Source organism: Hetaerina americana, unplaced genomic scaffold, assembly GCF_022747635.1.
Source record: "Hetaerina americana unplaced genomic scaffold, ioHetAmer1.1.p SCAF_18, whole genome shotgun sequence".
In the NCBI taxonomy this organism is placed as follows: domain Eukaryota; kingdom Metazoa; phylum Arthropoda; class Insecta; order Odonata; family Calopterygidae; genus Hetaerina; species Hetaerina americana.
This window is the reverse complement of record NW_027286741.1, coordinates 26,685-52,753: the sequence shown is the minus strand read 5'-3', so window position 1 is coordinate 52,753 and position 26,069 is coordinate 26,685. Positions and strand designations below refer to the sequence as shown.

Here is a 26,069-nt window from a genome sequence, read left to right as displayed (position 1 = left end):
CATTCTGAACCACACTTGAAAGCATCTCGAGAATTATTCCTGGTGGATATCAAGAATCCCCAATACAAGTGATTCACCCAGTGCTAAGCCTAACTGCATGTGAAATTCACACAATAACAGGGCAATAAGTCAAGCCAGTTCCTTTACTTGTGCCAGCTATGGTTTCTCGGGAAGATCTGGGTATCTAAAAAAAATCACAGAGATTGAGCGCCGATGGGGGTGCTCAAAGATGCATACCTGGGAATTGAACCCAGGCCCACAAGTCACTAGTCCAATGCTCTATCCCTCAGCTACTTTGATCCCCATTCTACATTTATGTACAATAATAACAAAAGATGTATCCACAGGATGGTCTTTGCTGCTTGACAGCAATCAGTAATATTAATGTTGAGGGTAAAAAAAGAAACTTAGACCTTCCATATTAAGATTTGATACTTCAGGCGACCGTGGTTTCGATGCTACACATCATCATCGGGTGATATACATAAAAAATGCTCAGCTGAAAGAGCCTGGCTCCAAGAGGGGAGGAATGTAGGGGTAGGAGTAAGGGAGAGGGGGTAAGTTGAGGGCAGGGGCAGCAAACTCTTAGTGGTCATGGGGAGGGGGAGGGTATGCATTGGAAGGTTTCTGGCTCTAACTTGTGGAAGTTCATGTTCATTTAATCTTTCGGTGGAAGTGCAAAGTTTCTTTTTTTACCCTCATCTAGAAGGAATTCCACTAAGTTAAACCTGAAACTGTTATGTTCAGTAATATTAATCTTTCAATGGAAATAAACTTAGTTAGAAGTTAAAACAAATCTTGCCCATAGAAATAATTTGGCAAACCACTGAAGGCAGAGAAAGATGGATAGAGAACAACAACCCAATGAGAATGCTGATTTTCATGGAGTAATGATAGTTATAGGGTCAGTGAGGTTTCAAGGCTTACACTTGAGCATTGTGAAAGGCAATGAAGGCAGAGGAATGCCAGGAACACAAAGCTTGAGTAAAACAACACTGTTTTGCAAAGTATATGTACACAGAGGGTCGCAATAGAGCATTGGCCTACTGACTTGGGCACACCAGGTTTGATTCCCGGGCAAGCCTATCTTGGCACCTGCAGCTCCAATCAAGCTATGTGATTTTTCGGGTACCAGATCTTCCTGGGATACCATAACTGGCACAGGGTAAGGAACTGGTCCACGTTATTACCCTGTTAATGTGTGAATTTCACACGCCATATAGGGCTTAGTACTAGGTGAACACTACCACCACGTATCAAAGCGACCTTTAGGTTGATTACAGCATTTATAGTGTTCTTATGCACATAGAATGAAATTCTATGATAGAAGGACATATACATTACAATCAGTTAAGAATACAAGACTGGAAGCAATGGCATGTAATGCAATAGTATAACAGCAGGGATTAAGTCACTCATCAATTATGCCCACAGAGATTAAATACAATGAAGAGAGAACAGGGTACAGCAGCCTCCTAATGTTAATTTTCAAGGGAGAATATTTCGGGGAAAACTGGATGAGAAGACTACATTGAATTGAATTTTAAAATAGCACCTATGTAGGAAACCACTTTTCACATTGCTCGCAAATTATTATTTCACTCTCCTATTAACTCTAAAGCTATTATTATTAGTTCATTTCTTTCAAAGCATACAGATGTATATGATACATTCACAAAATCTCACTTCTTCAACCTTATGATTCAAAAATTTCTTGAACCATTAAACGTTAGAGAAAGCAACATCCAAATAAAACCAAAATTCGACCGGTTCAGAAATGCCAACGATGACGAACTGGGATGAAATTACTACTGCAGCTAAATAACGTCTGATATTTTAATCAGAAACACGAAATATCCAATGTAGAGCTACAAAATGATAATTATGCGGGGTAAGCATTTCATATATAACCCGAATCTTCGCCATGGCAATTTTCCAGGCAAATCTCCAACATACTGTCGTTGTACGTGGTCGTAACACTACAGTGTTAGGGCAGCGTCTTATTGCATTTAACGGCAAACAATGTATGTCGCTTGATTAGCACATATTTTTCACGCCGTTTTCATCCGGGGTAGAAAAATTGCAAAGCTTCATCTTCCTGATATTCTTGAAAATTAAATTTCTTATTGAAATCAACCCTATGTTTCAAAATATCTTGCTTGGTGACAGTCTTAATGCGCTTATTTCAATGCAAAATAAAATTAAGTTAGTCTACTTTGTGACAACATATAAAAGCTACGCGTCAACAATGAAAACTTTAAGTCATCACGATATGGACATCTAGAAGTGTCCCGGGAATCCTCAAGAAAATATCAACGGCATTTTCCGAAATCAAAATGTAAATGCAATATCATGCGTGATACTTGACGAATTACTACACCCAATAAAATACGGGCACGTATGTGCAAGCTTCACTACAGGCAGGCAACATTTACTTACAAAACAGAAGCCAGTTTCGCGATACGGTATAAAACTTATTACAAATTATGATTAGTCAGCCAACATTGATTTCTCAAGCTAGGTACTATTTTCCGTTTCCCGGCTTCAATAATATCTCCAATATTTAACTTCATAATAAAATTAAATAATAAAATTTAACTACATGAAACCTAGGAAAACCGAAATATCTCACTGGAGTATCAACTTCACAGGAAATAACCACACAAGACGTTTCGAAAGCACACATTTAAGAGCATCAAAAAATAAGTCGTTTTGATAAAATCTGGCTTGTTTCCAAAAATAAGCCGTTCCATTATTGTGGAGACTTACCAACAATATTACAGATGAACACAGCCTATGATGTCATGAGAACGTCTGCAGGAATAAAACATATATTACTGCTCTTGTCCTCGTCGGATTCCTAATAAAGTCAGTAGACATACGTGCACAGCATTACTTCCGACTATTTCTTACGAGCTTCTCTTCATCCTCCGCCTGAGAGGAAAATATTTTTCTTCACGTGACCAATGTGTCATGTGACCAATTTGTATGATTCCGGAATGAATCATTCATAACGAACGAACGATTCATACGTGTGGTTATTTAGTACTTAAAGGTATATTTATACATATATTTTCAAGATATAAGTTTACTTTCCCCCCCATGTTCATGAATGTAGAAAAATATCTTTCAAAATGAATTTCTTCTGGGAGCCTAGCTAACTCCATACTGTACCGCTTCCGTGCTCCGTACGAAAAACGCCGAGTTGCACATTTGAAATGTGAAGCCGTCGGACTATGATTGCCCCAGCCGCCTTATCTTGTGTACTTAAGCGCCTAGTCGTATGAGATTATATGCCACGGATTATCTCTGCGTTTCGCAGAACTTCCGATACTTCGTGGTCGAGCTGTCATGCAAGCATTTGTGAAGAAAATTATTATATACCGAATTGGCGACAATGGTGTAAATGCTGCGCGTCAGCAATGAAAACTTCTTAGTCATCACTTTATGGGCACCAGAAAGTGTCCCGGGAATGCTAGCGAAATTATCAACGATATTTTCCAAATCAAATACATCCTGATTGTTTTCTGTTTTTCTATCAGTGACCTTATCGCTATGGCATCATGGTGCTTCTCCCTTTCCTCAACCTAAACTGATCAACCAAGTCATCATTGCCCTACTCTCTAACCTCATATGGATGATCCTGAGAACCACTTTTAATAAAAACAAATGTTAACACTATCACAATTTCAACTCACCAGAAATAATGGTATGGCATAACTCTTAGGTAAAAGATATATATATATATATATATATATATATATATATATATATATATATATATATATATATATATATAATAGTATAACTGTAGAATTTATCAATAATTATTAGAAAATTGATTAAGAGAATTCAATCAAAAATAGTATGAATGATTAAATAAAAATTAGAATGGCTATCTGTAAAGCACAAGTTAAACATAAAATGAAGAAAATATTTTAATTCTTGAAAAGGTAAAGAATAAATTAAATGTTTCTGAACTAAATCAATATCAAGCAACTATTTTGAAATAAATGACATTTTTCTCACTCTCAGTTAGGTTTTTATCGTAGAACATTAACTACATCAGCCGTAGAAAATTTAATCATAGACATACCTACTGCTATTGAAGAATCTCGTTGAAAAGTTGAAAGTCCTGAAAAGTTCTCGTTGTTATTGTTATACTGTTATTGTCTTTGTCCTCTTTTATGTTTGTTATATTTGTCACTGTAAATTGGCGCCACTGCTGTATGTGAACAATGTTTTAAAATAATAAATAATAATAATAAATAATAATAATGAACATATACTTAACTTCCTCTAAGTATGATCTACCTTAAGCTTTTGACTGTTTCTAACAATTCACTAATAAACATGTTCCAATGCTATGGTGCGGTGGGACCCTTTCTTCCTTTGATGAAATTACATGGTTAAAGGAAATTATGAGTACATTATGGTACAACGTATTGCTAACAGTGATAAAACAAGTGGTGTGCCCCAAGGATATATATTAGGCCCTTTTTTATTTTTTACAATTTATTATTCATTTATTTAATAATTTATCGTTGCAATTATGCAACTGTCCTGGTGGCAACGTTCAAGTCTGGTCAATGGTCACTTTTACAATACACATACATTATACATACACACACAAGAACGACAGATATGAGACAAAATATAGATACGATCGATAAAATAAAATGGGTAATATAGATTAGATAGGAGACAGAATAGATAGGAAATGCATAATGATCAATGATTCACCCAGAAATGTCAAATGTGAAACTATGCTTTTTGCAGATGACAATAAATTTATCAATTATTCAAAAGAATTTGCAACACATGACGTTACAGTACATCATAACCCCTTAGGAGTAGTAGCATCTTGATGCATCATGTTATCAAGCCACACAGAGTTACAACATACCTGCAAGTTGAAGTCTGCAGGATAAATGGGTCATTCAAGAATTACTTACCAAATCCAAGAGACCAATTTTCTTTAATGGTGTAAATTCTGCGCGTCAGCAATGAAAACTTCTAAGTCATCACTTAATGGTAACCAAGAATTGTCCCGGGAATCCTAGGGAAAATATTTTCCAAATCAAAATGTTAATACAATATCATGCGTGGTACTAAACGAATTGCTACACCCAATAAAATGCGGGCACGTTCGTGCAAGCTTCAAAACTGGCAGGCAACATTTATTTACTAAACATCATTGTTTGTTTTTTAATATTGCTGTTGTCATTAACGTTTCATTAGGCATTTTAAGTAATTAAATCATAAATGAAGTATTCCGCTCCCCTATCGCCGGACCTGTACAGTGTCGAGAAGAAATGGTGTTTTCTATCAGACTACGACGCAATGTACTCTGTTGTTACCGCGGAAGAATTATAATATCTGGATTTTATTCCACGCAACTCTCTCATAGTGAGTGTAATAACAATAGTGTGTGTCTCTTCAACACACTATTTCTCGCTTTATGCGCGATTTCGCTACTGGCATGTTCGTTCGTAAGTGCTAACTGAAAAATATTTTTGTACTGTGAAAAGAAAATATTTTATATTGGATTAATTAGCAATGGTATGTTCAAAACAAAGTGATATAAAAATCAATGTAATATTAAATGTACTTAATTCGTATTCTCTTTAATTAAAAGTGTAGAAACACTTGTTTCATATTGTGTCCTAAGTTACAAAGGTTTTTCAAAACAGTTAGTCGGAAGACGAATAATATATACGAGCCAAATCAATTTTTTCATGCCATTCAATCATAGAGATAATATTTGTCCGCCTAATACTTCCACTACAGCAAATTTACAGCACTTTTCCTGGGTAGTTCAAGCTATTGTTTCCAGGCGACTATATCAGATGGATACAAAATGTCTTCCATACAATCATATTGGGGAAATGCGCTGACAATCTCTCTAAGTAACCCATGTGAGACTGCGCCAAGAAGAAAAGGCGGACAAGTGGAGTACTAATTTTGCTAGGTAGCATTAAGTATTGTATGTGTTTATGTTTATAGCTTAATAATTACGTCCTTTTCCTAGACGTGATACCTAGTGTGCAAATATTTCATAGCGTCAAGAAGTATTTCCTGTATGTTTATTTGCTTTTTATTAATATTGTTTATTTGTCTTTTGTAAATATGGTCTCATGGTGCTGTCACATTAGCTCCTTAAGCTTTTCACAATGTTTACAGATTTTATTTTGCATCATCATTATAAACTTGGACTTAATGAGCAGAATTGGATTACTCGCTCACCTGAGCAACATTGAAGTGATTCAAAATTTTCTACCCAAGTGTAGTCACCTGACTGAAAAGTAGTATCAAAATGGATTTGCCTCACAACGCTTTCTGTCTTAATACGAACTCCGATATGGCTGTTAGTTTTGACGAATGGTTCAGACCGAAGGTCGATTCCCTCTCAGGTATTGTGGATTTAGATTCTGTGATGATGAAGACTGGCACCATCAGCGGCAGTGGTAGTGTGGGTGGTGTAGATGTATTGGATCATGCCACACAAAATCTGTCCGAGTTCGAAGGGTTTCTACTCAATGAAAGAGATCATAGGCCCTCATCTGGCATAGTGGGATCAGGGGACCACTCAGCACCCCATCAGCTGGACGATCTAGATAATTCTGATATATTATTGCAAGGGAAAGAACATGACATGCAGGTAGACAAGGTTTGCTGTGATGGTGGTTCCAATAAACTAACATTTCTTGACGAGTCCCTTGATCTTCCGCGAGACATGCTTACAATGAAAGAAGAGAAAATCGTGTCTGGTGTTACTACTGGCATGCCCATGGAATCACTCCCAAAGAAGGATTTTGGTGACAAGAATGGACCAAAATTGTGTGAAGAGGAGGACTTGTGCACTTTTAGTATATTGAACTATCAGATTGACACCAATATTTCATCACTTGAGGAATCCTTGGACAACTCTGTTAATGTAGCCACATTAAAAGTCAATTGCGATGGGCTTACGGATAAATCAGAGGTCATTGGGACAGAGTTGCCAAAAGAAAATAAAACTAAAGTAACCGACTGTAGCGTCCCATTCTCGCCTAAGCACCAAGATCCCAAAGCTTCTTGTGATGAAAGAGTGGTTATTGCGGGTGAGTCACCTACTGAAGATGCTCAAATTGTTATCAGGAATGTTTCTGGGGAACCATTGTTTCAAGGAAAAATATCAGAGTTAATAACCAGTGCTGTAAATGGAGTTGGGGGTCCTGTTTCCTCTCTAGTCCAGTCGTCTTGTGCAACAGAAGCCGCTAATGTGAAGATGCCGATTAGGATAAGTGTACCAAATAATGTGATGCCTGTGTTAACTATTGGTGGCAGTACCCTTACAGATGCTGTCGAACACGCCAAGAGTGCCAAAGAAAGTATCCAAGTATGTAGTGATTCTGCGAAATTGAAAGTGGGTGCCAATCCTCCAGAAGAGGCTGATTTAGAAATGGCGGAGGAGCAGGATGTCGAAGAAGAAACTTCTGATGTAGGCAACGGCAAGGGTCTGAGGCGTGTTACCGAAGACGGACCTGTCACGGAAGCCCTGGCCGAGTTGGGTATTACCACTGATTCCATATTGTATACAATATCAGGAGTGGCAGGAAATGCTGGTGGTAAAATATGGGTCTGTCTGGCAGAAGGCTGTAACAAGTCTTTTCCTCGCCTAAGCATGCTAAAGATTCATATTCTTGGTCATTATGGCGTGAGGCCGTATAAGGTAATTATAGTCAACTTATTTTGTTTATCGATATCGTTAGGAAAAATCTCTTTATGGTTCTGATTTGACGGTATCAATTTTTTTCTTCAGTGTCTTAGCATTGAAGAAACGTGTGAGCATTGGCAAAATAGTACTCAGATTGACATTAGAAGAACCGGTTTATTAAGTTTGGCAATGCAGCACAAATTTCATATAATATTGTACGCGTATTTGATATGTTTGATAAAGATAAATAATAAATGCTTTTAATCCATGTTAGTCTTGCAAGACCCTTGCTTTATGAAAACATGAATGCACGGAGCTACATATAACTCATTGTAAAAATGCATGAAATATCAATTGTTGATTAATAGTTCTTCTATTCCTCCAATAAAGTCTTTCACGCTGGAAATATATCAACGTACGTATGAATCCTCACGTAATCATGATACATGTGAACAAATAGTGATTCACAAAGTTTTGTGAATGTAAATTCAATGTCAAATATATCTTGTTAAGTCTTCATGCCCATCTACAAAATACTCTGTAAGCCGCCGCAAGAGCATTTGTCGGCATAGACCTAGCCTTCTGTGGGCATGGAGGCCATAAAAGGCTAATGATTCTTATGAGTCAACCATCCATTTATTGAAAAAGTGCTGCGCATTGTGGAAAAAGTTAAAGGTCATATCAAGTGTAATGAGTTGAGTGGGTGAAATTTGTGGATGTGATGACATATCCTTCCTTTTGTCTTGATGAATATTGCGTGTGGGGATGTCAGCACTGGCTAATAAAGCTTCTTGTGTAGTTTTATGTTGTCACCTAGATGCCATTAATCATACCAGTAGTTGGGGGCAATACTTTTCAGAAAATTGTTGACCTTTCCTTCCTTTTCCGAAATAGTTAAATGTGTCGTCCTGATGTTGTAGAACTTATGCTCATCAGCAGTCTCTCTCAATGTCAGCATCTCAATGTTACTGACTGCAAAATGTCATCAATGTGCTTCAATGTAAAGATCGGTTGAATGCAGCTCTTAGCATCCTGATTACCACCACCACCTTAAACCACACAAACAAAATAAACCACATTTTATGTTGCATGTTCATGTGGTGGTGGAATTTTGCCTTCTTGGTTGTCATGTTCTGGCATGTGCGTTGTTGGATGGATTTCATGTTGCATCCTGCAAATTGTTTGTTAGTTTATGGTCTATGTTTTAGCATGAGTGTTGGATGAAGGGATTTTTGCATGAGTGCATTTTGCATGAGCCCTTGTGGTGGCTTGCTGGGTATTATGTAGATGAGAATCCAAATAAAACCACATGAATGAGAAACCTTTTGTCAAATATAGTTCTTCAAGTGAATCCACATGTCCATCCTTCAACACAGATGTACTGTGACGTACAATGCATTTCAGTTTGTCGAACCATCTTCTTGTTCATTGAACCAGGTTTTGTACCTGAAGTTGGGTTTGATGAACTGAAACGCGTTGTACGGTACAATTAAATCTGTGGAAAAGTGCAAATTTTGTTTTTCTCATAATGTACACAAACATTGCTTTAACTGCTGTGACTATGTGCGGTCTCAATGTGCCTTGAATTTTTGTCAGAATTCAAATAAATCAATAGTTAATAGAATGGTTTGAGGCGTCAATTTGCGGAAGCGATTCATATCGGAAAAGAAAATACTTTGTTCTATTCTTTGTTCTATTTTTGAAAAAATATGCGTGGAAGGACAAAGTATTTCCTTTTCCGAAATCAATAGTTAATTAGTTATCCTGTGGTGCAGCTTTAGTGATTATAATTACAATATTACGTTAATTATATGTAGGTTGACTACCTCAAAAGTTTTACAGATGTTTACTTAGATGTATATTTTTTCCAGTGTGACTATGATGGGTGCCATTGGTCCTTCTACACTTACTTCAAGCTCAAGCGACATAAAGAAACCCACTTAAAGAAAAAAGACTATTTGGTGAGTTGATTGTTGTTTCTCCTCTCCTCTGATGATTACTCAGATGCACGCGTTTTCACTATGCCTGCCTGAATTAAATTCTTAAGTTCATTTTCAAAGTTTGCTACTGAACTGTGGTGACTCGGGATTTGTGCGCTTGTTGTCCACTTAACGACTGATGCTGCAAAATACGTTGCCTGACCTTGCACAGCCGTAGCGTATGTAGCGTAAAATGCAGTCCTTCTAAAATTATATGTAAAGAGTCTCTCTTCTAAAAAAGTACACAAAATATTTTTTAATATAAATGCATAATGAAGAAAATGTCATACCTCTTCTACATACTGAATAGCAATAAATTTTTCATTATATGATCTCCCCAAAGTATGAAGCGAACGGTGACTACGGCCATAAGAATATTATGGGAAGAATCAACCCCAGCCGTACTCTTACAAATGGGCAAAGGATATGGTGAGGGAAATTATAGAGAGAAAAAAATAAACAAAAAGTTCAAATTAAATAAAAATAAAATAAATGATATAGGAGGGGGGTTTAGAACAGAAAAAACGATTAAACCAAAATGCTCTGGCTAAGGTGTACTAGAAAGTATTGACCCTTGCCCTTATCAAGCACTCATGCCCACTCGGGGCTTGCGAGAGACTTCTCTCTCTGCATCAGTGGCCCACCAATCGCATGTAATAAAATAAAAGCAAATTAATCATGCACTCTCTAGCTTGGATGTAATAAATAGCCTTGATCCTTGCTAGTCGCATGCACTCACACTCTATCAGGGCTTTCGAGAGGTTACCCTCTGTGCCAGTGGCCCACCAATCACTCACTTGCTTGGGTATGCAAAGATGTCTTAACCCCTGCAAAACTCAATCACAGGTCTACTGTGGAATCTCTTCCAATGTTAGTCCTGTCACTCGCACTTTGGGAAAGGTAGACCTGGGATGTGGCCAGGGATCTCCCCAAAGGTCATGAGAGATGGAGCACAAGCATAATATATAATTTAAAATTTATTTTACCTTTATTCAAAGTTGATATGTTCTATTGTTTGAAATTCATCAAAAATACTTGAGTAAAAAATCGTTCATTGGGTCCAATATTATCTGAAGTTGGAAATTCATAATAGGTCTTGGAAAGAAAAGGGATTGGTGTGTGATATAACATTTTCAGTTGCCCAAAGCATGCCATGTAGCCTGCATATCCTGATCACTGCAATGCTTAGTAAATAAGGAATGCTGTGGATGGGCTGAGGGCTGATTTTCTAATTATTATACCAATAATTTACAGACTAGGAATAAAATTTCCATGTATCATCATCTGTTGTGGAACTTCTCATTACCTTGTGAATGAAAAGGCATTTGTTGTAATAAAATTTGTCAATCACATGGCTCAAGTGTACATCTGCATTTACTCTGAATTGCGATATAATGAATGTCAGTTCATTCAGTACTTACCGATCAGATTGTTTTGTTAGAGATACTCCGAAGATTCCTACTCAGGTTGGACAAGGTTCTGAGTGGTATCAAAATATTCAGGGTTGTATGGAATCTGAAAGAAAAAATTGATTGGAATTGAAAATGGTTTACTATAGATATTTCAGGTGGGAGGACATATTTGTACATATTTCATGGAGGGCGTTTCTCTCAAGGGAGATAGAACTCTTGAGGAGGTTTTGATGTCGAACATCTCTCTTACTCCATATGAACCTGTGCCTTCAGGTGCACAGCGGTTGTCCCAAATGCCCTGGAGATTAGAGTGTGATTTGCAGTAACCGTGGCATGTAGAGAGACACATGCAGAGGAGGGATTGGGATTATTTTTGAGCAATTCATGATATTTTTGGTGTTCTTTAATCATATCTTTCTCAATTAACTTTTTGCATGTTTATAGTTGGTACTCAGGTACAGATGATGTTTTTGTCTCTGCAAATTAGTCATTTTTGCATAAAACCCATTTGAATTCCCTGTCGTTAGAAATGTTTTTGTCTCTGTAAATTAGTCATTTTTGCATTAAACCCCTTTGAATTCCCTGTGGTTAGAAATGTTTTTGTCTCTGCAAATTAGTCATTTTTGCATTAAACCCCTTTGAATTCCCTGTCTATAGAAATTTACAGTTTGGATTGATAATTTAAAATAACTTTACATTGAGCAGAAAGTGAAGGTTCTAGGTTTATTTGTTGTCATGAGATTCAATCTGTTATGTGTCATGAAAACAATTTTTGGTATCGCATTAGCAAATGCATAGCAATGGTGAGGGAGGAAGTTTGAAATTGGCTGTTTATATGCAAACCATCAGGAATCAAAAAGCAGCTTGTAGTATCTCACCTGAGCCAAAAAGGCTGAGGCCATGCGGGACTTCCATCCAATTGCACCCGGAATAATGTTCATTGTATCAGACCTGGCCCATGGTGAAATGGCCACGCTTTGAATCCAGATTCGTTTCCTTTTGAATCTGACTTGGATGAACACCACGGGATGAAATTTATTCATGTGATGATACCGTAATTGGCAGTGTCCAGTTGAAGGCTGTGGACGCAGGTTTACGACCATATACAACTTGCACACTCATGAGAAGCTTCACTGGAGGCCAGCGGAGATGGTGTGTCCTGTCAAGTCGTGCGGTGCATGCTTCCAGACCAGACGGCACCTAGAGGTCCACCTGCGAGACCACGATGTCCATCATGCCCCTTACAGGTGTGTCTCGTTCAAGATTTTTGTGTTCTCTCAAATCTTCGTGCCCATATCCCATGGTTATTTTCATGAACCAAAGTAACAGGTCAGGCCGTGCCGTGGTACATCAGTAATTGGCCGGATGAAGGCTCTGGCAGGTGGTCCTTCTCTGCCTGTGCCATGATTTTACTTGTGCCTTCCTGGATCATTTAACCCTATCATTTTAGTGCACCAGGGAAACATGGAAAAACGCGTGAATGAAGGAGTTGCATGGTCAGTCATTGATTGTGGCTCCAGCATCTGGGATACGACATTGGGAGCAGGGTCAAAAGCATTAATAATGAAATGGTTTGGTATGCCTGCATTACCACCATTCTCGTTCTGGGTAGGCTAAATGAGGGTAGGACCTGGTTCAAGGGCAACCGAAATTCAGTAATTATGTTCCCCGTAACTCCCTGATCACAAAATACACTCCGTTTTGTGTTTAGACGACCTAATAGATGATGATGATAGTATTTAAATCAGCAGAGGTGTGCCGATGACTGATGAATCATATTGTTCCATTGAATAGAATTAAATATTTGCAGTGGTAACGTTATCTGCTGATGTTCCAAGAGTTGCCTGCCAGTCAATACTGCCTTCGGTATGATTATTTTTGCTTTATTATGTTTTTATTTTTGCTAATATTGTTGTGAAGCCTTCACATTAATGGTTGCAGTTTTGCATCTAATGTTTTTCCATCATTTGGATGGTAAATTTGAGCTTCATATTTTTTGTTTTTTATTACATTTGTGGTTATTTTATTATTTCTTTGTGCATGTATATGCATTGAATCTTTATTTTGCTGCAGTTCATTTTCCTTCTCGCTTTTCCTAGGGTATCTCATTGCTATTTTAAGGAAGAGTAAACTCAAACTTAATCATCCAAAATACTTGTTGATGGCAGCATCATGAAATTCACTACGAAGTAAAATATTTCATTTTGTACTGGCAAAATGTGACTGATTTTTAATGCCTCGAATACAATATTACCTGCCGGATGGGCATATGTATGAGTCATGCCTTGACTCACAACCAGTTACAGATCTGCATTGGTATTCTAACTTATGCTTTACTCTGCTTCATTTACTTAATGATTATCATTGACCAGGGAATTTTGCCAATGCAGAGTGTTTAAGGTGTGGTAAAAAGCAAATTTAGCTCTAGTGTTTTGCACATTGTTCCTAATTGAGAAAGTCTAATTTTTTAATCACCATTAAAACCCAAGTATTCCTAATAAATGCTAGGGTCAAAATAAAATTCTGTAATTTTTGGTAACACGGGAAAAAATGAAAAAAAATCTTACAAAAATATGAAAAAAAGCGATGATTTGAAGCCAAAATTTGCCTTCCAACAGATAAAAGAACTAGGAGAATGCCAAAGAATATGATAACAAGGTGACAAAATGAAATTAGCAAAAATAAACTCATAGCAAAGTTGCAAAAAATTAGTTGTGAATTGGGATTGAACCAGTGACCTCGGGGCCAGTACCCAAGAATACTACAGCGGCAGAAGGTAGACATTTTTTTCAACTTCTAAACAATTGTTGTGTGAACTGTCCGCTGTCTCTGCCCAATGTAAGGTATTTCTGTGTTTGAAGAGTTAAAGATTATCTAATTGCCACATTTCAGTGAAGTTGGTCATTCATCGATGATGATCTGTCCTAAAAGTAAAAAAAAAGTCTCATTTTAAGTTATTTAGGAAGACTCGCTCCCTGTCACTTACAGGGTCGTACCCAAAAGTGGTAGGACTGATTTTTTTACAAGAATTTTATTGACGATATACTTACATCGACTTAATAATCTTCAAAGTATGCTCCTTGAGCTGCTACACACTTAGTGTATAACGTTGCTCCCATTCCCCGTACGCCCGCTGGAAATTTTCTTTGGGGATGCCGTTGATGACCCTCGTCGAAGCCTCTTGAACGGCCTTTATCGAGTCAAAACGTCTTCCCTTGAGCTGTCTTTTCATCAGGGGGAAGAAGAAGAAGTCCGGTGGTGCCAGATCGGGAGAATAGGGCGGGTGCGGCAACGTGGCAACGCCGTATTTGGCCAGGAGCTGTCTGACGACGAGCGCGCCATGGCAGAATTTTTGGCACCATCTTGGCGCACACCTTGCGCATGGCCAAATCCTGTGAACTTAATGCATTGGACGCTGGATGCAGACAGACCCAACTGGTCTGCAATTTCTTCACTGGTTAAGCGTCGGTCTGTGTTCAGCAGTGTCCTCACTCTGTCCACATTCGTGTCGGTTCTTGCCGTCGACGGCCATCCGGAGCGATGGTCGTCTTCAACGAGCTCCCTACCCTCTTTAAACAGCTTGTGCCACTCAAATACTGTGGAACGGCTTAATTTTGTTAATTTAATTTGATCATATCGAGGGTCTCAGTTGCCGTCTTCCCAAGTTTCGCACAAAACTTTACGGAATAACGTGGCTCAAAATTCAGATTCATTTTGTTTTTCGATGCGGACAAAAAACTTGCTTCACTAAAAACGGTGTCCTCACTCAACGACAGCCCGCAGGCGACTGAGGTTGGTGTTGGTCTGTTGCTAATAGCCCCCTCCACCTTACCCTGCCAGGCAGACCCCCCTCCACAGCTCCGTTCGCGCCAGAGAAAATTGGTCCTACCACTTTTGGGTGAGACCCTGTATACTTCTTTATATATTGTAATAGCCTTGAATATATGAGAATATTACAGTACCAGAAGAGTTTACTTGGATCTGGAGGTTATCCTTGGAAAACAAAAGAGTTATGACATTGCATCTGCAGTCAATCTCTATCATTGGAGCAGGTAATTTCCATTTTCCTTGGTTGACCTTCATCCGGCAATCCATTCATGTGAGAACCCTCTGAACTGGGTGTGTAAAGTGTAGGATATACGAGCACTAATAATAATAATAATAATTTTATTGGTCCAGTGATCAAGTACATGACATAGGACAAGTCAGAAGATAGTAGAATAATATACAAATTACTAGAACAGAGCACACTATAACAATATTACACTCCATCATTAATGAAATCCACAACCTTGTGATACATTTTCTGGAGTAACATTGCTTTAATTTTGGATTTAAAAACGGAAAAACTATTGATACCCTTTAACTCATTGGGTAATACATTGTAAAGTTTTAAACCCATTGAGTTTGGACCACACAAAGAACTTGTAGTGTGTACATATGGGATATGAAGGTCATTAGAACTTCTTGTGAAGTGGCTGTGTGCAGCAATGTTTTTATAAAATTTGGTAAAATTATTGTAAGTATTCAATAACACATATAAAATATATACTTAAGGAAAAGGTAACAGGCCCAGCTTTCTGAAAATGGGTTTACAAGGGGCAAGATAATGGGAATTAGTTATTAGCCTCACTGCAGTGGTTTGTTAGATTGAAGTGTAGGACATCGTGTAGGTCAAATAGAGGGTCTCTAAATTCCTCTTGGCCAAATAATTTAGCTATTAATGAAGTGAGGATCAGTGCTATATATGCATGCAATAGTCACTTAATGTGAATCGAATAGCATCGGATGGAAAATTTTTTAATGGATTCAATAATAATGATAAAATGATCCCTATTAAATATTTATGCTACCATAATGTCAACAAAATATTATCTGCTTTAGTAGTTAATTGCTAAAGTTAATAATATATTTGCAGAATATCATCACCTTATTGAAATCATAGGCACAGATATAATTATTGGGACAGAAGGTTGCTTATCCATTGTTATCGCTGAAGGTTAAATTTTCCCAAAATCCTTTTCCTGTTACAGAAATGCCAGGGCAAATAGAATCAATGCAATGTGTATAGTGCAGTTGAGAATTCGTGCATCAGCAGGGTAATTCCAGGTAATGGTTTTGAAAGCATTTTGTACTCAATTAAAAGTCCTCAATCTAAGAGAATTAATATTTGCAAATTTTACAGGCCACGAGACAACAAAAATAATTCTATGCTAGAATAAGATCAGCAAATCAAAGGTTTCTTATCCCTGTACAATAATTGCGATGCTAGGGTCAGTGGAAATTTCAGTCCCATCTATTGATTAGAGGACATATTATTTCAAAACGGGTAAATTGAAATATATCTGCAAGTTGCTATTGATTTCTTTTGCCTGGGACTACTTGCATCAACTTGTCAATTCATTAACTAGGAGTAATATTTTCCTTGATATTTTAACAGTGATTGTACTCGCAAAAGTCTTTAACAATTGAAACTATAGAAGGAATTAGTGATTACAGGGCAGTAAATGCTTTAGCTTTCACTACATGTGGTCAGAAATAGGAAGAATGAAAGAAAAATTTGCATGTTTAAAGAAGGGGACTATAATGTCCTAAAAGAGTGCTACAAATTCAATTTCCAATTTTAAGAAAAATAGTAATCACTAAATACTGAGGATACGTGGAATCACTTCCTTGAGATCACACACACAGCAAGTTCATTCCAAGTAAATTTATGAAAGTAGAACTTAGATGGTGCAACACGGATGTTGGAAAAGTACTGTGACATCATAGGCTATGTCATGCCAAGATGAAAAATTTAATGAATGGTATCTTTATCAACAAAATGAGTGAAATCTTTTATGATTATAATTTATCTATGGCAAAAGTCAAGAAGGAATTTCGAAAAGCATTAAGCAAATTAAAAGGGAAATGATTAGCAGAAAATTTGAGAGAGAAAATGAAAGTAATTTGGTCATGTGTGAGAGAGGTTCAGGGAAATAAGTTAACAGTTAATTCACTCAAAAATGATAAAGGTGGAAGATTAACCTGAAATTTGGAAAAGGTTGACTTATTCAATTCCTTCTTTCAAAGCGTATTCACCAATGTCTCACCGATACCAAAAAATGAAATCGCATATAATGGAATAGGATGTTTGCCCAAAAATATTAGGTGTTATTAATCCTCTTGTCCGAACCAAATAGCCACTTGAATATATAATGAGCTAGCATTGGTAAATGGGTCATATCTAGAAATTATAGTTAAGAAGTTGCTAGTAGGTCACCAGGTTCCCAGAGACTAGAAAATGGCTAACGTAACACGGGTATTTAGAAACAGAGACATGGAGGAAACAAAAAATTACAGACCCAGCAAATCAGATCCATTTCGTCCAAGGTTATTGAACATATAATTGCTACATTAAATGTAGAACACACTGTATATTTCCACTGTTCTTTATTTACGCACAACTAGTTTCAACTCTTAGGTGCCCTGACGATGGTGCGTAGTACCTGATGATGATGATGCCTTGAAGCGTTGAAACTAGTTGTAAGCGTTGAAACTAGTTGCACGTTAATTAAAGACAGGTGAAATATACATTGTGTTCTTCATTTAATGTAGCAACTATATATTCAATAGTTGCTATATAACTATATATTCAATTCAACCTTCCAAGAAATGGATCTAAATTACTGGGTCTGTAATTGCTTGTAAGTAACAGTTTATAAACAACATGTAAAATTTAGTTACTCTGTCATCAAGGCATCTTGGTGCACTTAGGGAATTCAAAAGGGCTCAACTTGTGTGAGTTAGATTTTTTCAGAAATTCTAATTCTAAATCCGACAATTATCTCAAAATTGGTCTTACACACAATTATTTTGTTGTTGTAACTCTTGAAACCAGACACATTAAAGTGATTAAACCAAAAAATGAAATTTTATAGACTCTTCTGATTAAATGAAGTGGCAAGTAGAAGCCATAAAAGAACTGTGGGGGCAATGTACATCCACATAATCCCCGGAAGCTACCGTGTGGTGGGGGAAGTTAGGTCACCACCCGTAAAAGAGAACAAAACCACATGCAAAATCAGCACATCCATGCAAACCTACACGCACAGTGGCGTATACATTCATGCAAAAACCCCTTCTACTTACACGAATGCAAATATATTTACTACCAACCAACTATCAATACATATATACTATATACTGTCTATACTATATACTATCTATACTATATACTATCTATACTATATGCTATCTATACTATATACTATCTATACTATCAATTAAAAAACAATTTAGGTTAAAAAATGTAGTAAAAATTTATCCAATGACGTGTAAGCTAGAATTTGACCATAAAGAAGGCAAAATTCAACCACCACATAGACATGCAACATACAATGGTCTCATCCCCCAAGGACACAGGTAGGGACTGTGACCCAATGCTGCAGGTAGCGGGAGGGTCCTCCCACAGAAAAGGCAGAGCAAGCAATACTGTAGAGAGCAGTACACCAATTAATGGCATTCTAATGCGGTCATGCGGGAAGAAAGAGTTTTGACAACAAAACACACAAGGCTAGTGAAAGTGCATGCCATTTAGTAAAACTAATCATTCCCTAGATGCCGAGGGTGGCGAGTGGAATTTTTGCCATCTATAACCCTGCAGTTGCTATCCCGTATTGTCCGTGGGAAGAAGGAGTCCTTGAGGTGGCTAGTTCTGGCATTTATTTCCCGAATTTTATAGGCATGATCCGAGCGACCAATATGTATGTAGGAGTGCGAATAATTTGCGAGACCTCGGTACTGAAACATGCGGATCTGAATATATTTAATAATTTCAATCTTGCATTGAATCGTCTCTCTTCCAATGATTTCCACCCCAACTCCATGAGCATTTCGGTGACGCTTTGAGTTTTATCGTTTTAAGTTTTAAATGAAACGGGCTGCGCGTTGTTGAACCTTCTCAATTTCCCGAATGAGGCCTTTTTCACTCGGATCCCATATGCTCCATGATTATTCTAAATGAGGCCTTACGAGAGGGTGGTAACAACATTCCTTGACCTTGGAGTCACTTCTGTGGACAATGCATCTAATAAATTCCAATTTTTTATATGCCTGCCCACAGATTTTACGCAAGTGAGTCCCCCAAGTTAAGTCTTTAGTGATTGTAACACCTGGGTATTTTACCGTATCAACTACTTCCAGGTCAACTCCAGCTAAATTTTAAACAAATCCCATTGATCCTTTAAGAAATTTACCACCGAACATTTATTAAGGTTTAATAACTCCTCATTTTGAGCATCATCTATTAATGCAATGTAGATCCTGTGCTAGCATTAAACGATCATCATCCCCAGATATCTCCTGATAAATCACTTGGGTCTTCTGCATACATCCTAATCTTACTTTTCACTACGTGGTTCTATTCGTCCCATAAAATCAAGAAAAGCAACGGCCCAATTATAGTTTCCTGAAGTACCCCAGAGGTCACTCTTACGCTGTCATAACTAGTGCCGTCAAGGAATGTGTATGTGTCAATAAATTTTTATCAGTATTGGTTTTGTGTGTAGATTTAGCAGATTAATAAATATTAAGTAATGTGTGTTTATAATTGAATTAAAATGATTTAATATGATGTACGTATATATGTATGTAGAAAACAATTGACACACAACAATATGTATGTATTTATTTGTCTTGCACATGAACTAAGTTAGTCATAAGATTTATACTGGGAATGAGCCTTTTTTTCTCTTGTATGTTGTTTCATTGGTAAAAACTTATGTGTAAAACACTGATAAAAGGTTTATGTGTTCCCTAGTACAGTGAGTATTATACTTGTATTTGTTCAAGCTCTTGATTTTTCACGCAAACCATTTTTTCTAGGTGCCCGTATGCTGATTGTGGCAAGCACTATTACTCGGCCAACTCTCTCCAATCACACATCAAATCGCATCAACACAAGGAAGAAGAGGTTCGTTGCTCTTGGGAAGGATGCGGGAAGCTCTTCGACAAGCCTTGTCGCTTGCGTGCCCACATGCGCACGCATACTGGAGATAAGCCTTATCCCTGTCTCTTTCAGGTAATTACACAATATGCACATTTTTTTCAATGCATGTGAGAGTCTCCTAAATTTTTACGGCAGCGATTGTGTCCCGAGAGAAAGGCGATCGGGAAGCACGCTTAAGTCCACTCTTTTGGGCGAATTGTTGAAGGGTCCCAGAATTCTAAAAAAAACTGACCAGTGAAACATGAAAACCAGAGATTAAGCTTGAATGGCAAAGTTTCAGTAACAATCAAAGGTAGCATAATGTATAAGTTGGTGTTGTATATTGTAATAACTTAACCCTTGAAGTGCTTAAGTCGCTTTAAGCAACGCTGATCAATTTTCTCAAAAATGCAAACGACACTCTTGGCGACTCTCTTTTCGATGGCTTTCTCAATGTCTATGAATTTAAATAAAAATAGAATAATAATGCTAATGTTTTTGCTTTATTGCCTTTAGTTTGTAACAATTTCAGAGTGTAAAAATCGTTTGCCTTGATCGGGATTTGAACCCGGTTCCCTCAATGTCCAGTCGAGTGCTTTAGCCAGTTAGTTAAGCTATTGAGGTGTCCTCTTAAACTCTGAAATTTTGGGGGATGCCTCGATAGCTTAACTGGCTAAAGCACTTGACTGGACGTTGAGGGATCCTCCATGTTCGAATCCCGGTAATGACGAATGATTTTTACGCTCTGAAAATGTTGCATTGAAATGCATATTAGCGGATGGCTCCGTTAAAAGTTACTGTTGCAGCATCTCCTGCAGTTTCTTTGGAATTTGTTGTGTAAGTTTTATTATTATGCTGCATACATAGTAATGCTTTTCCTGTTATTTTTCATAATTCTGCATTTCTCTTTAAAATAGCCAGGCAGTTTTTGCAAAAAAAAATTTAGCAATTACAAGGTTATTACAGTTCATTCAATAGCTTCCTGGCCCTTGTATTTTTTCATTGATATTATTGAAAAATGTATTGTGCCCCTAGATTAAATACTTGAACTACGCTATTGACACCTAATTAACCAACACTTAATTGTCTTACAACATGTTCTGCGTAAATACAAATTCTATTTTTTCTAATCGCCTTACCCATTCACATTGTAGTTAAATTTATCAATAAGCTGTGTATTATTGTTATAGAGTAAATTGATGATATATATGCCAAACTCTGAACTCATTTCTCAGAGGTTCTCTGGACACTGTCTTTATAAACCTACATTTAAACAACTGCTTGATAGATAATACAGTTATCAGTCGGTAAGGAACAATTTTCTCATCAGCAGGTGTCCGGCATACATCTCCAAACACAGTACTCTTCACTGTGTACATGACATTGACTGGAACTTAGCACAAACAGAATGTAGAGTGAATCCGGCATTTGTATTCAAAATAAAAATTTTAAAAGTAATATTAAACTGATACATGCAAAAGCCTTAAATGGCTGAATAAAACTCTCCAAGGTGCCTTAGTGTTTTCTTTTCCTAATGGGCAATGTTATTCTGACCACTTATTGTTCGTGGTAAAAATGATATCTTAAATCTATCCCTTCTACACTTAATGTCTCTAATTTTAATGACACGGTCCCTGCCATGAAGGTCCAACTATGCTCTGCCTTCTATATTGGGCAGAGTACCACACCCCTAAATATTAAGATCAATAACCACCTTTTGCAAGCAAGAATTCTTCCCTGATTGGGATGCCCAAAGCATGCCTCCAAACATACCTCTCTCTTTGGCAAATGCTACAGTGCCTCCATTCCAGTATCCCTCTCACCCTCCACTGAAACTGAAAACGATAGAACATGCGCATATTTGGCTCCTTGATTCCTGAAATGAGCCAGGGATCAATTTCAGACACTGACATACTAATCTGACATGATCTCTCCTACTGTAAGTACGATGGGGGTAATGATACATTTTCAGCATCGCCGCAATGGGGCATCCTTCCAACTTATGCCAGAGATTTGATCTGTAATTTAAACTTTGCTCAATGGTTCCCAGTGTGGATCCTTTAATAATTTTGTCACGCTATAAACTTTATCATGACAATGTTTTACATCATACACGGTGTGGGGACATAACTTCGTTTTTTGAATGCACTTGGCGTTTGAAAAATGGAAGTTATGTTGCTGCACCCTGTATATCTCTCGTTTATGCTTCACATTATCCAATTCAGCAATCAATCAAACTTATTCCCACATATGCACTAGTGGCATATTTTAAATGAGGCCTAACGTCAGTGCACTGCGAATCTGTGTGGCTTTAACTGTGATTTCAGTGATCCCTTCCAAGTTGCATGATGGCAGACTGATGTTTTTAGTGGGTACAGGAGTAGATTTCTGGTTTCTCATGTTTCAGGGCTGTGGAGCACGCTTCTCTACCGCCAGTAAACTGAAGCGCCACCAACACAAGCACACAAACAACCGCAGATTCAAGTGTGGAGAGGAAGGGTGCATGAAGTCTTTCCTTCGCTCGGAGCACTTAAAGGAGCACCTTTTGAAACACGCTGGAGTTGGCTCATTCCATTGTCCCATTCAAAGTAAGCTCTCTCATTTTAAATCCTTATATTTCCTTTATAAAATGTACAGAGGATCAGGATTGTATACTCTGGGATGAATACTGAATTTTGTTCACCGAGTTTGTTAGATGGGTGCAAAAAATATTGATTTTTGCAAAAGCTTTTTTTCCCTGAATTTAAGTCAAGTAGTATGGACGTAAGGCGTAAGAAGAATTGCACTAGGCAAAGAGGCTTTAAAGGGGAGGAGGGAGTTGATGATAGGGACGTTGAGTAAGGATGTTAAGAAAAGACTCTTAAAAACTTTGATATGGAGCGTAGCTATGTACGGCGCGGAAACGTGGTCATTGAAGCAGGAGGATAGACGTAGATTGGAGGCTTTTGAAATGTGGGTGTGGAGAAGAATGGAGAAGGTGAAATGGACAGAGAAGAAAACAAGTGAGGAAGTACTTGGTATGGTGGGCGAAGAGAGGGGTTTGTTGGGAGAAATCCTATGGAGGCAGGAAAAGTGGATGAAGGGGGTGTTGACCGGCAGTGGGATGTTGAAGACTGTAATAATATGTCTTTTGACCATTTTCAACTATGAATCCTGCTATCAATCCTAGATACATATTAATTTCCCAGACAAGGAAAGAATACCTATTCTCTCTTAAGTAAGGTTACCATGTCACCACGTGTTCAAATTGGATAACCCCTTTGAATATTTTTGCTGAGAATATTTTGGATCCTATTTCAGATTTGACAGGATTTATGAAGAATTATTCTAACGTATTTGTTACATGCATTAATATATTTCTTATGATGGCATGCCATTGAAATCTTTTTTATGCGAGTATCCTTTCAATATAGATAAATTCAAGGGGCAGTGTGAGCATGCAATCATTCTCTCAGGAGAGTATTAAAAGGCAATGAATTGTTATCAGCTTTTTAAATATAATTAATGTTATTGCATTCATTATAATTGATGTGATTTTCAAGAAAATATAATCACTGGAAATGATGCCTGACAAAATAACTTTGTTTAAAATTTAATGTTTGCTGTCATCAGGTAAGGCACAAATTTGGCGGTGACTCAATGCATCCTCAATTTTTCAGTCTGGGTTTCATAGAACGAACCAATCAGGATGCCACTCTTCTGCAAGTTCCCTGACAGTCAAACGTCAATTTGCATGAACGAGATTGATCCCTTTCTCAATGTGGTGGGGGGGGAGGTCTTCAGTCGACGTTGATAGTCTTCCGAAATGGCTGTCGTCTTTCACTGATTGCCGCCCCTTATTGAATTGGGTAAATCACTCACAGCACATGGTACGTTTTATAGCATTCTCATCATAAGTCTTGGTAATCAACTCAAAAGTTTCCGTGTAAGATTTGCAGAGCTTCAAGCAGAATTTCACAGAACAACGTTGCTGCTTCAACGAGGGCATTTTCACGGATTAGATTTTTCACTGCCCTCCACAAACACCCTTTTAAATTAACAGCTGTAGCTAATCAACAGTGCAAGTTTTCAACAAAGTGGTTGAAGGTGGTTATGCAGGAAGATTCCCCAGATGTAACGCATCAAAGTGGATAAAAAAATAACCAACTGGAGGTGAGCTATTCAAAAAGTTTTGGAACTTTTTGAACAGACCTCTTAATGTTTTGATTGTTATTAATGTACATATCTCCCTAGTAAATGCCAGAATGAAAATAAAATTAAGTAACTTTTTAACATCTCAAGAAATTAAATGAAAAAAATGTGATAAAATTTAAAAAGAAATGATGCCATGAAGCCAAAACTTACCATGCAATAGATGGAAAAATTAAAAGAATGCTTAAGCCAACAATAATATTCTTAATGCTTGAAAACAAAATTAGCAAGTATTAAAACATTACAAAGCTGGCAAAATTAGTTGCGGATTGGCATTGAACTGGCAGCCAAAGCATTGATACCCTTGAAATCTACTGTGGCAGCTGAGGGAAGACACTGTTGGCAACATTGAAACAATTAATTAGTTAAATTTTGACTGCCCAAAACTGATTATTTTTGTTTTCAGAGAGCTATGGAGAATCAAATGTCCAAATTTCAGTGGGATTGGTCATTCATGGACCTGGTCCTCCTATTGTGAGTGTTAGGTAAATGGCTGGCTATATCAGGAAAAATTTATGTAATTTTTCTCGTTTTAAAATATAATTTGAGAAAAATTTGAATGATTTTTCATCAAAGGGATATTTAAAATAAATGTCGCAATGACATTTGTTGAAAGTGAAAAATTAAGATTGGCATTAACTTTTAATCTTTTATTTAATAAATTACTGCACTACAAGATTGATTCCGTACAACTCCTAAGGGCTATAGCTTTCCGAGTGCCTTCATATAACACGAGGTATGAAACTCTCTTCCGAATTAGATATCATGCCCAAAAGCACACTTACTACTCGCCTATAAGCCAGATTATGAGGGATGCCAACTGTTGTGATCAAATTGCTCTTTTTTCTATCTCACCAGGATCCCTCACAAGAATATTATCAATAATTATCCAAAGAATTATAGAATACTAATTATTGCTGCGTGGATATCTGTACATGCCAATAAGTTGTTCCTATTGCCCATCGGGAAAATTTTCTATGTCGATACCACAAAGTATTAATAACTGCTATTAACATATATCATTTTGTACCATCATTCTGGCCTGCAACAAATACTATATTTCTGACATTCTGTTTCCATTTTTAAATTTGGAATATTACTTACTATTGATATTTTGTCTACATTAATTAACCTAACTAGGTGTGTTTGCATACCTGTATATCATCAGGAAATGTCTTTCATGCATTGCAAATCAAAATTCTTCTTTAATTTTAAATTATATTTTAATTCTCAGTAATGATGGTATAACTTTATGTAATTTGTACTTGTTTGTGTATGTTTTTTTTCATAATTGTGGAAACAATATGTTTTTGCCTTTTTTGTGTGGAAGGGTTATTCCTGTAAGTAAATAAATAAATAACCCACTACTTTCATGCGCGACATATTGTCACACATGCAAGTCTCTCACACCTCTTTTGTATGAATCCATTGGTGAATCTGCATCTGGGAGATCAGTTTGAGTCATTTTATAAACCTAGCAGAGAATGAGTACAAAATTGATGCCTACCTTGTTGCCCATTAAGTGTGAAGTAATCCAATGCTCGCTTGATGCCCTTCTCCCCAGATTGTAAGGTGAAGTTCACAGCCAAGAGCAGCTTATATGTTCACCTGAAGAAGCATAAAGGCGGCCTGAACAGCTCAAACGCACCCAGCAGCAACGCTGACGTGGCCAGCAGTCAGGTTCCGTCTGTCGCCGTGGAGAAAGAGAAGCAGTCACTGTGGCAGTGCCCGGTTGAGGGATGCAACCGAAAGTATGTGAACAAGTCCAGCCTACGGCAGCACCTGCTGAAGGCACACGTTCTTGGTGAGTCCCCTTGGTC

The 26,069-nt window shown here is 37.4% G+C and overlaps 2 protein-coding genes across 4 annotated transcripts in view; one reads left to right on the top strand and one right to left on the bottom strand.

Annotated features, from left to right (window-relative positions):
- Positions 1 to 2,922, bottom strand: part of LOC139687229 (NFX1-type zinc finger-containing protein 1) — a 51,917-nt gene extending 48,995 nt beyond the window's left edge. For both annotated transcript variants that reach the window (XM_071584355.1, XM_071584356.1), the window contains exon 1: positions 2,770 to 2,922. The gene's annotated coding sequence lies outside the window, so the exon portion shown is untranslated. The remainder of the gene's footprint in view (positions 1 to 2,769) is intronic.
- A 3,100-nt stretch (positions 2,923 to 6,022) lies between these two features.
- The window catches only part of LOC139687228 (uncharacterized), a 42,653-nt gene continuing 22,606 nt past the window's right edge, over positions 6,023 to 26,069 (top strand). Inside the window, exons 1-7 of one of the 2 annotated variants that reach the window (XM_071584354.1) lie at positions 6,023 to 7,103; positions 7,233 to 7,714; positions 9,571 to 9,660; positions 12,156 to 12,337; positions 19,956 to 20,151; positions 22,466 to 22,646; positions 25,814 to 26,053. In XM_071584354.1, coding sequence (XP_071440455.1) covers positions 6,317 to 7,103; positions 7,233 to 7,714; positions 9,571 to 9,660; positions 12,156 to 12,337; positions 19,956 to 20,151; positions 22,466 to 22,646; positions 25,814 to 26,053 — 2,158 coding nt within the window. In that variant the 5' untranslated portion in view covers positions 6,023 to 6,316. Of the gene's footprint in view, positions 7,715 to 9,570; positions 9,661 to 12,155; positions 12,338 to 19,955; positions 20,152 to 22,465; positions 22,647 to 25,813; positions 26,054 to 26,069 lie in introns of both variants that reach the window. The other variant, XM_071584353.1, reaches the window with a different exon arrangement.